The 11,922-nt window shown below is 24.7% G+C and overlaps 1 protein-coding gene across 1 annotated transcript; it reads left to right on the top strand.

Annotated features, from left to right (window-relative positions):
* Positions 1 to 11,580, top strand: LOC145829337 (all trans-polyprenyl-diphosphate synthase PDSS1-like). The gene is made up of 8 exons (XM_082937103.1): positions 1 to 249; positions 3,782 to 3,912; positions 4,565 to 4,706; positions 5,012 to 5,123; positions 6,791 to 6,888; positions 10,089 to 10,283; positions 10,951 to 11,031; positions 11,277 to 11,580. Exons 1-8 carry the CDS (start codon positions 43 to 45, stop codon positions 11,415 to 11,417), a joined length of 1,107 nt encoding a protein of 368 aa, XP_082793229.1. The 5' UTR covers positions 1 to 42; the 3' UTR covers positions 11,418 to 11,580.
* Positions 11,581 to 11,922: the final 342 nt, after the last annotated feature.

The following is an 11,922-nucleotide window of genomic DNA, read 5'->3' as shown; positions in this document are numbered from 1 at the left end:
TTAAGTTTGTAAAAGTGTACCTCATTTGAAATATAGCTTACCATGGACTTTTCTAGGACATTTAGTAAATTAATACCAAAATACAAAAACTATGGAAGCTTTAAAAGAAGTTCAGACAAAGTGTTTTATTGCAAGTCATGCAGAAATTCCTACTCTAATTCACCAAGGCTGTACTCAACCAGACCTGCTATAACAACAGTTTATCCAGTAAAAGATGACTTAAAAGATTTTCACAGAGATATTATAAAAGTATGTTTATAAAATAGATTGTTGTTTTTGTATAGATACATTTTTAATAGAAATAATTGTTATAATTTTAAACTCTCTGAGTTGAATGATGCAAGATCAAAATCCAGTGGTAGACACATATACAAATAAATTAGTTTGTGTTTAATCTGATTTTATGTTTACTAGAACTTGAAGTGTAATGCATATACAATAAAGTAGACTAAAAGTTTAGTTGCTGGTAGAAAATTTTCATTTAAGTAAAACTACTGCTTTAATTTAAAAAAAAAGTTTTTTAGTGTTTCAATATAGAAATTCTAAAAAAACATACCTTTGATAAAGTTACACTTTGATTCTACATACTATAAAGTTGCCATAAGACCTGAAAACCTGGATTTTGACAATTCTGGCCAAAAAATGTAAAAAAAGCTTAAACTTTAAAAGTTTTGAAAAAAAGGATAATTTTTTTAATAAAAATAATTTCATTGTGTACAAAATGCTCTAGTTTTTGTATTAACTTCAAATTTATATAAACAGCTACATGTAAAAAAAAGTTTTGCAAAGAAATTATATACTTTGTGAAGTAAAAAATAGTGATAAAAGTATCTAAAGATATATAACTAAATGTTTTGTATTATCTTTAATGAAAATTAATATTTTTTAAAGATGTAAAGCTGCTGAGTTACACTAATAACTATTTTAATTTATTGCTTTTAATTGTATTACTTGTTTACTGTTTTAAAAGTTTATATTAATGTTTATTGATTTTCAATTTTAAATTGTGAAATTTTTATGTATAAATACATTTAAAAGTATTCTTTTTTTTTTACAAAAAGCATTTAATGAATTTGTATTTTTCAAGATAACATAAAAAATTTAAAAGTAACCTTAAATTCTAACTAAGATTAAAGACTGTTTAGTGTTTATTTAAAAAAAGAATAAATTAATAATAATATTGATTTTTCATTGATTTTTAGTTTATTTTTTATTGTTTTAATTAAAACTGCTCAAAAATGTATGGTGTGAGGCTCAATGACCAAAAGGTCTTTCTCCACACCAATCCATTGACCATAGTTGTGAGCATTCACATTTTTCTTTCTTTCTTAATCAAATCAGTTCCTATCCAAACATGATTTAAAATGATATTGTAAGTTTAAGTTTTATTAAAAAAAAAGTAGTATAATTTTATTAGTTCAATGGCTTTAAAAACGTAAATAAAAAAGTAAATAAACTGTACTTTATTTTAAGAGCTATTAATAGTTGTTTATCATTTTCTAGGATTTTAGAAAGTTTTTACACATTTTAGATTAAAATCTAAAAACTTGATTTTTTAAATTTACCGGGTTTTATTTGACCTTAAGACCTTTAAGGGCATAAGAGGGGTAAATAACTTTTTTAAATAACTTGATCTAACTTTGTAGAGTTTTAGTTAAGCTACAAGTTAGTTTTTAAATGTTTCTATTATCCAATTAAGTTTTTGAGACATAGCCGGTTGAAGTTGGGGTGTACAATAGGTTCCTTATTAAAGGTGCAAACTAAATAAGCAAAAAAATGACTATTTACTAAAAATCTATCTCTTCTTATGTTATTTGAGATAAACACTTGAAATTTTAGGAAATGTTACTTGCAATATTTAGAAAAGTCTTTCATAAGGAATTGTTAAAAGTCTGAACAAAAATATACTTTTTTCAAAAATAAATAGAAACTTTTATTTTTGGTTTTTTAGTCATAAAATGTTATTTTTCAATGTTTTAAAATTTCTTTATAAGAATTTTTGGAAAATATTGTAATAAATATTTTCTCAAAATTTGAGGTATTTATCTCCTATGCATATAAAGGTCAAATATTAACCCATAAAAAATCAATTAATCATCTTTAATTAAAAAAAAAACACAGACGATTTGTTAAATTCTGAAAAAAATATTAACAACTACTAACAACTCTTAAGATAAGGTACAGTTTTCTTACTAATTTTATGCTACTAAATTTAAGTCAGTTGTACAAAAATTTAAAGCCATAGAAACAAACTTTTTTATGTCAAACAATTTTATTATTCAAAAAATATTTCTTATTTAAAAAACTATTGCCTAGACTTTATAGTTTTATAGTACAAACATAGTTACAGCTTAAAAGTGTTCTAGTTTTTAATGTTTGTTATGTTATTAATTCTTTCGAGTTCATAGCAATATAAGGTTATAAAATATATTTATAACTCATAATGAAAAAAATTATTTATATACTTTATATTAAACCCATAGTTTTTTTCTATAGATCTTAGACCCAGTATACTAATTTTATAATTACTAACCTTTCTTATAAAATAAATTACTGTTATTCAAAATATTGAAGTCAATTAAAGTTTATTAATTAACATTTCAAGCTTTAAATTGTGCATTTTTAAAAAACATTATGAGAAAAAAATTGTAAGATTAGTGTCACAAGAACAGTCGTAATCTTTAGACACAAAATTTGTGTTTTATGACAATATTATTTAATACCCATAAAATTAATTTCCCATAAATTTCAGCTTAGTTTTGTAGGAAAATTCAAAGGAATAATCTAAAATTATGCGAACATGCTTATAGGAATTTTTATTAATAATTAGTTTTTTCTTCAAAACTGTGCTGAGCTGTACAAAAATGTGCAGGTGTTTTGAGAAAAATGGTTGTAATTTAAATCAGAGGTGGTAACTAAAAAAGCAAAAATAGACTATTTCAAAAATAAATCTATCTTCTAATTAGTTTTTGATCAGATGTTATAAAACCTTTTTTAGAGTAATCTGTAAAAATTTAAAAACATATTTTTTGTATTTACTAATGGCTAAAAAACAATTGTTTTTTAATTACAAAAAAAAATCAAAAACTTGCTTACAGACGTTTATAATGTTGAAATGAACACTTTCTGAAAACTTTAGATTAATTAATTTACAATTGAAGAAGGTGATAGATTTTTAGTGAGTATTTTGAAATTCCAAGAAACTGACTCGGCATATTTTTGTTAAATACATTTTTGTATTTGATTTTTTTTTTGAAAATAAGGTTATATTTCTAAGTTAATAGATTTTTTGTCTATAAAAATCTTCTAAATGTATATACTCTTAAGCTTTCAAATAAAAGCCGAAGTTAACTTTTGTAAAAAAAGAAAAGTTAGACCCCTTTATGGCTTTATAGAAATTTTAAATTTGTTAAAACCAGGGTTGGAAAATTTTTGAAACTTGGAAAATTAATACTTTTAGGTTGTATACTTTTAAGTTGTTTGATATTTTTCATAACATATTAAACATACAGCAGATAATTTTGAAGTAAGTTTATCAAAAATTATTTTAGAATGGTACTTTTTTAAACAAAAAGTGTAACAATTTTAGTATTTACATGTATATTAAAATATACACTTTTCAATGGTTTTTTTAAAGTACTACTTAAAATGTTGTTTGTACTGTTTATACTTCTTTAGTTTACATTTATTCAAAACTAATTAAATTTTGTGAACATGTTACTTTTGATTTATATTTTAATAGCCTTATAATAAAGTAAATTTGAATTTTTTTTTTGACCAGTTACTACGTAACGATGTGAGAGCAATGAATGAAACATGTCAGTCATATTTCGATGGAAAAGGCAAAAGCATAAGACCTGCTACTGTTTATTTGATGGCAAGAATGTGTAACAACCATGTTGGGCAGCAAAAGTTGGTAAATTTGTACCAATAGTTGTAAAGTGTTTTTATGTCTTTGATTTTAAACTTTAATACTAAATAGCAAACTTAAATGATTGTCATTCACATAACAAAAATGTGTTTCACTAAATTTGCAGTTACAGTAATTCTAATATCTATTTTGTATTAATTTTGTTTAAAATAAACTTTAAATAAGTTATAAATTTTGTTACTTATACTTCTGTGGATTTGATAATTGAAAAAGCAATTAGAGGTCTCTACTTTATAAAAGAATAACAAATATATGTTTAAAACGATTTTGTTACTTTTTAACGAAGTTTATTTGACCAACTAAAATACTTCAAATAATATTTATCATTTTTATTTTCATTTTGTTAGCTGAACTTACCTATATACATAGCTTGGTAGTTAAACATTTAGCTATTATTTTAAAATAAAACTTTAAAACTTTAGTATTGTTGTAAAATAAAAAAAAAAGGAGAGTTTAATTGAAATAAACTTAAAGACTCTTGTTATCAAGATTAAAAGAAATCTTTAGCTTCACTTTATTACTTGAAGTTTAGCTTGGTTTAAAAAATGTTGAAAGTACTTCAATTTACTTAAAACTACTAAAGAGGTAAAATAAAGCTGAAAAAAAAACTTTATATATTTAACATCATTACAGCATGCTAACAGACAACCAGCGTAAGGTTGGGATGATAGCGGAGATGATCCACGTGGGGAGTTTGATGCATGATGACGTAGTTGACGCTTCCAACGTCAGAAGGGGTAAGAAGACCGTCAACTATCTGCTCGGTGATAAAAATGTGTGTTTGAAGTTTTAAGGCTGTTTTTGATGTTTTTTTAGAGTACTGAATTGCTTTTGTTGTGATAGTAGTTGATGTAAAAAGCTAGAATTAATAAAACTTGAATCTAGTAGTTATAAACTATTGATAACACTGCATTATTTATTAAAGTCGTAAAAATGATATCAGCTTGCTTGTTTAGTTTAATTTTTTTGTTTATGAAAGCTTATTAGTTATATAAATTTTATAGAAATATATCTTTGTGTAAACTTTAGTATTTATATTTTCAATTTATTACACAAATTTTTAATCATAAACACAAACAGGCAGTGATGGCGGGAAATTATGTTGTGTCAACAGCCTCAATACTGCTCTCAACAATTGACAACCATGACGTTAGCAAGTCCATGTCTGCAATCACCAAAGACCTGGTTGATGGTCAGTTGTAAATTCTGTTGAAGTATTTTGAAGTGTAAATTTTAAAAATATGTGCGTGTATTTACATTTAAAATTTTTGTAACTAGAAAAATAAATTAAAAAAAAAACTAAGAAAAGTTTTTTACAAAGCCTAGTTAAAGTTTTAGTGAAGTTTGTTAAAATACTTACAGACTACTCTTACTTCATATGTTTATGTTTTATGATCTAAAATTTTATAACATGATTTTTAACTAATTTGTTTATATTTTATATAAGCAGTTTTTACAAAGTTAACAATTTTTAAAATAAAATTTCTAATTTAATGTAATAATGCTTCTGTTCTACATCATGATGCTACTAAATGCTTTTTTAAACAATTTATTTTTTAAATTTTACTGTTAATGTTTTTTGAAATTTTTTATGCTTTTAAAAAAGAAATAATTTATTGCTATTTTCTTTTAATATCGGTAGTATTTTGCTCTTGAATTGTAGTTGTTCTATTTATAACTGAGAACTCATTAAAATAAAAAAAACAATTTCAGTAACAGTGGTCAAACCGAGTGCACCACTGTTCAGTTTCGAACCATTTAAATTCCAACATTTTAAACTAAAAAAAAAGCTTAAGGTTATATCTCAAAAAGTAATAAATATATGAAAAATACGGTTTTTACTTATTATCTACAAAAGCTTTTTTATTTAGATTTTTTTTGATATATGTCTTTATTAAATTTTAAATTATGATAGTTGTAAATACTTTAAAATTCTTTTATAATTTTTTTTAGGCGATAATCTTATCAATTAGATCTACAACCTTTTTTTTTTTAATTTTAATTTGTTTTTGAGACATGGCCTGTTAAATTTTTTTAATGAATTTAAATTGTCGTAACTTGAATTGTCTGAATTCGTATTGTCATGTATTGTCCGAACGTAAATGTTCAACCTCAAACAAAGTTTTTGAAAAGTTAACCAAACAGTTTTATGTTTTCTAAATAATTTAAAACTTTTACTTGTATAATTTTGAAAAAGTTTAGCGTGTATAAAATGTTATATTAAACTTTGGTTGTTGTTAACTTTTTTAATGAAATTCAACAATAGCAAGCGCCTATAGTTTCAATAAGGTCGTTTAAAAATATTTGTGCAATCAATTTTTTTGTAACATTAGAAAACATAATTTATAATATTTTTGCTTGTGTGTTTTTAAAGTACAAATAAATTCAGAATATATTAAAATGCAAATAAAGGAATAATTCTTTAAATTTATAATTGCGAACTAAAATAGTAAAAACCAAAGACAATTTAAAAAAGTTTGTTTATTGTATTTATAATATAAAAATAATTTAAATTGATTAAGATTTCACTAATAAGAACACTTTCATTTTTAAAACTATCTTTATATGTTGATACTCAATAAAATTTAATCTAAAAGTAAAAGAACCACAATAAAACCTGTTTAGTTCTAAAATTTTAACATTTATTTTTCTCAAACACCAGATATATATATCTTATAAACTAAAACAAACTGCATAGCTAAAATTGCATCAAACATGTGTTGTATGTTTCTTTATTTAGGTATGCAAAATTAACCTCACAGTACGATTGGTTGACTCACATATATTAATGATCACTGTTTAGTTTTTAGCTACAATGAAAATCTCAAAAACCAAATCGACCAATAAAAACTGTTACAGGCGAAATAATGCAGCAGTCAGATGGGAATCATTTTGAGCATTATTTGAAAAAAACTTACAAAAAAACTGCAAGCTTGTTCTCCCACTGCTGCAAATCCGTTAGTTGTTTTGTTGAGGTTGTTAAATTGTTTTAAAGTTTTTATGTTTTCGTCGGATGATGAAAGATAAAATGTTACAAACATCAGTAACCTCAAATTATATGAGTTAGATGAAAATATTATTATTTTTAAAGTATTTACAGTTAAAAACTTGTATAATTGTTATAAAACTGTCAATTTTTAAAGTTTCACCAGCATAGTTGTATTTAAACAAAATAGGTTGATTTTAAACACCTGAATTTAGTATAAATAATTTTTTTTTGTAATAATTATTTGGTTAAGTTTTGTTTAGGGTGACTGCCAAACATGGAATGCTTTTGAAACTTAAAAATAACTTAATTTGAAACTTTAAAGAAAAATCCTGGAAAAGCCTTAAACATTAGTTTTTCTTTATTGAAAAAGATTATTGAAATCAAATAATATTTGACTGATTTGTTTATCATAAGCAACACTGATAAGTTTTTTTATTAGTGTGAACTTTAAATTTAAGTGAATAAGCTAATACATTAGGGTAGGTGTCAAATATGCACGGAGAAAACTTTTGCACGAACACTATTTGCACGAAGATACTTTTGCAGGGGATAATTAAAAAATTTATAGTTTTAATCACTGTTACCTTTGACCCTTTAACGGTAATTTTTTTTCTTTTTTTTGTTTTAATTATTTTTTATATTTTTAAGTTATCACTGTTACCTCTAACCCTTACCCTTTGACGGTAATTTTTTTCTTCTTCTTATTCTTATTTTTTTAGTGTATTTTTTTTCGTTTTTATTTATTTTTATTTAGTCTTTTTTTAATGGTTTAATTTTGTTTATGTTTTATTATTTATATTTTTGATATTATTTTTTTTCAATCACTGTTACCCCTACTTACCCCTGGTCGGTAATTTTTTTGCAAAAGTTTGTATTTTTGCAAAAGTGTCCCTTCGCGTAAAAGTAACCGTTCTTGCATATTTAACCCGTCCCCAATAATATCTATCTGTGAACAAAAAAAACACTTCTTAAGTAAAAATATTCTATTACAAAATACCTTAATGTTTTTATTTTTTTGATAATTTTACAGAAACTAAGTTTAAAATGAAAATACTATAAGCGACCTGATAAAGGGAAATACAGTCACCTCTCGCGAACCTACGCACGTTGTGTCCACAGCAAAACTGCGTAACTAAACGAGAGGTTGCGAATGAAACTACTATACTGGCTATTTTTTATCTTTCTTTTTATATTTCTTGTATGGTATTAGGAAATAATCTTTCCTAGTACCATTTGAGACAAGTTGAATTAATCTTAGGTGGGTAAGGAACAAATTAGTTAAATATATGAGATTTATTGAGTTAAAACTTCACGCCATACGTACTGTGAGGGATTAACATTGTACCTTGTTTGATTTAAAGGTTTAAAAAGGGGGCTAATGACACCTTAAGTATAAAGGGTTAAGCCAAGAGTTAAATAGGTTCTTAATGGAAGGCACAAACTAAAAATGCAAAGTTATCAACTAAATTAATAATCTATCTCCTCCTGCATTTTTCAAAATATTTACTCAAAATTTTATTGAAATTCTCCCTTCATTATTTTTTCAGAAACGCTTGAAAACTGTAAAACATTTTAGACAAAAAAAGTGTTAAATCATGGAATTTGAGAAATTTAAAATAACCTTAAGTTTTTAAAAATTTTATTATAAAATTTGTATATAAAGAGTTAAAAATTAGCTTAATGCATACAATAAACTTACAATATTAGAAATTTTTCAAATTTTTTTTACTTTTTTTTTGAGAATTGTAAAATGCGTAACTAAATGAGAGTGCGTAACCAAAAGAGTGCGTAGATTCGCGAGAGGTGACTCTATATACTTTTTAAACCAACTTTGTTATTATGTAATGCTGTTGGACAATTTTTTTTTTACTAACTTATAAAGCTGCTGATGTAGTATATTAAAGAGTAAAAAGTCTTAATAAATTCTTACTAAACTTTTATAAGTTAACAATTCTTAGTCTATTGTGTCGAGGTATAAAAAAAAACTTTTATTTTATAGTGACATATATATAATAAGATCAAATTTAGATAAAATCAATAAATATCCAAAATAAATTTAAGGTTAATCGTTTGCTAATAGAGATTTTAGCGAAGCAAGTTATCGAGAATATTTAAAATAAATACTCATTACATACATAATGTTTTTGCTAATAATGTTTGAAAGTTGTAAAAAAAGTGAAGTACTTTATAATATGTAAAAAATCCCTAAAGAAAAGGTAATGTTATTAACTAGATTTCATCAAATATTAAAAAAAAATGTAATGCCAAGTTTAAATTGTGATACTAAAACTTTTTAGGTTAAATCAGTTATGATGCTTTTAAACAGTCTTATAACAAAAATTTTAAATAAATTTATAGGAAATATACTGCTTGCAAAGGCATAAAACACATATTATCTGAGGTTTAGTTTTCTACTGAATAACAATAAAGTTATAACTTTTACTACCTTGAAAATTCAAAAAAAAAACAGGGGTTATCCTGTTTATTATTCATAAAATTTATCAAACAATATCTGTTAGAAGAATTTTAATGCCATTGATAATGTATTTTTGTAATTGTATTTTAAATATAAATCATATTTAGAAACTAAAATCATTATGAACTTATTTGTTAATTTTTACTAAGCTTTTAAACTATCATATAGAAATATTAAACTTAATATACTTTAAGCTATTTTCTGTTGTTTACTCTTTTACTTTTAAAATAAATAGTTGTCACAAAAAAAGTTGTTTTTTAAAGAAATTTTTTAAGTTTTGAGTTTATTAAAAAAAAAACTTTAAGAAATGTATTAAATTTCTCGGACTTGAGTAGTGTAGTTTGCATAGTTTTATAAGTTCATAAAAACAAGTAATGTTTGTAGGTAAAAAAGTTAATAAAAAGCTATAATATATTGGTGCTTTAAAACAGTCTGAAACTTATCATTTACTGTTTTTTAAAACATTTTTTTCTTAATTAACGAAAGGTTGTATAAGTTTGTTTTGTTGTTTATTCTTCCGTTTCCAGACTCACCAAGTTGTTTTACAAAACTAATGCTTCTTTTTTTGAAAAATAAATCTGTTAAACAAGTTAAACGTCTGTTTCGTCTTTTTCACTATTTTTGATTTAGTTTAAATAATATTGTCAATTTAAATTAATTTTTACAAAGCGAATCTAATTTCTTATCACCAGGTGGCAATACTGAGCGGGTGTGATGACGTCACAATACATCAAGCGTCACAGTACGGCGAGAACCTGGGGTTGGCGTTCCAGATAGTGGATGACGTGTTGGATTTCGATAGCAACACCCGGTTGCTAGGCAAGCCCGCGGTCGCCGACCTGAAGCTGGGCCTGGCCACCGCCCCAGTGCTGTACGCCAGAGAGAACGTTCGTTTGTTGCAATCAAGAATAAGTTGTAAATTTTTCATAAAAATTAGTTAGATTGAACATAAAAACGAGCTAAAGAAACTACATAAAAGCTATTAAACCATACACGACAACAGTTTTAAAGTAAACAGGTTTCTGAATACTTAAAGAAAGTGGTCATTTTTTGGTTATGTTAAAATATTGACTTGGTTAAGTATCAACTTATCTACATTAAAAAACATAATAAATTGTATTATAGTTAAAATAAAATTACTCTCCTACTTAGTTTTTAATGAAGCACTTTTATAATAAGAGTTTACAAGTGTGCTCTTTTCTTGGTTTGCGATAAAATTGTGCTGTTTATGATTGTTTTATTACCAATTTCCTCCTTAATTTAGAACTTTGCTTTAAAGTAATTTTTTAAAATATACTTTGGCCAAGGATAGGCTTTTTGTTTAAATATTAGGAAAAAAAACAACTTAAACCTGTTTCTTCCAACCACTGGATTGATTTGTTCTGAAACATCGTACTTACTAACATTGTACTTTTGCTAAATATTTTTCTATACTTTATTAACTTGTTTAACAACCTAGATTTTATCTGAATACTTTATTAATTTATTGAATTAACTTATATTTTTGTTAAAGTGAAGTTTTTATAGTATCATTGAAACTGTTAATAAACATAGGATTCTACATTGAACAAGATGATAAACAGAAGGTTTAAAGATTCTGGAGATGTAGATTATGCTCTCAATAAAGTTTTACAGGTGAAAACTTATAAAACTTATTTACTTTTAAAGGGTTGATATTTACATTACGTGATTTTAGTTTTTTGACAAACTTAAACTGATGTAAAAAAAAAATCAAAAGTTTTTTACTATTGTTAAAACTTCAACCAAATACTTTTAAAATATATTTCTATACTTTTTGATATTTTCATAAAAAAAATAATTCAATTTACTTAAAAAGCAACAACCTTTATAAATATTAAAATCAATAATTTTATTCACAGACTGGGGCATTAGAAAAATCTAGAGAGCTAGCAATGACTTACTGCGACAAAGCGAAAAAAAACTTGGAAAATTTTGACGATTGTTTAGAAAAGGACTTGTTATTAGAACTGCCTGAAATTGTGTTTGATAGAACTAGCTAAATATTTATTAGTCAATTTTTACAGAACTTTTGTTATAACATTTATTTATTTCGTACGTTGATTTTTAAATTGTTTTTATTTGTTTTCAGTTGATTTTTAAATAATATTCATGCAGAAAAACGAAGTATAAAATATTAGGCGACATTTGTTATACTATAAACTCTTTAAGTTATAATTTTTTTGAATGTTTTGCTGTAAGTTAATCCTAATACATATACTTCTTACTTGCTACAGCTAAAAAAGGAAAGCTTCAAATAAAGTTCTTATTTTATGACCATACATAATCTAATTTTATGATATATGTTTATTATAATATTAAATAAACGTCAAAACAGAAAGGCCCTTTACAGCGAATCGTAGGTGCCGGTGTACCTTAATACAGGGGTCGGCAGCCTTTAGTCCCTCGCGGGCCAATTTTCATAGAAAAAATGCTCGCGGGCCGCACTATTTAGAAAAGAGTCTTCGAGGGCCGCACTTATTTTGAAATAATTGTAATAATCACTAT

The sequence above is a fragment of the Thalia democratica genome, chromosome 2, assembly GCF_965202585.1.
Source record: "Thalia democratica chromosome 2, ktThaDemo2.hap1.1, whole genome shotgun sequence".
NCBI lineage: Eukaryota > Metazoa > Chordata > Thaliacea > Salpida > Salpidae > Thalia > Thalia democratica.
This window is presented reverse-complemented; position numbering and strand designations above follow the sequence as displayed.

Excerpts from the sequence above, each read along its gene's own strand:
- LOC145829337 (XM_082937103.1), top strand. The coding sequence starts at position 43 with ATGGACTTTTCTAGGACATTTAGTAAATTAATACCAAAATACAAAAAC. Across the intron at positions 250-3,781 it reads TTCACAGAGATATTATAAAA|TTACTACGTAACGATGTGAG; the intron begins GTATGTTTATAA and ends TTTTTTGACCAG. Across the intron at positions 10,284-10,950 it reads TGCTGTACGCCAGAGAGAAC|GATTCTACATTGAACAAGAT; the intron begins GTTCGTTTGTTG and ends TAATAAACATAG.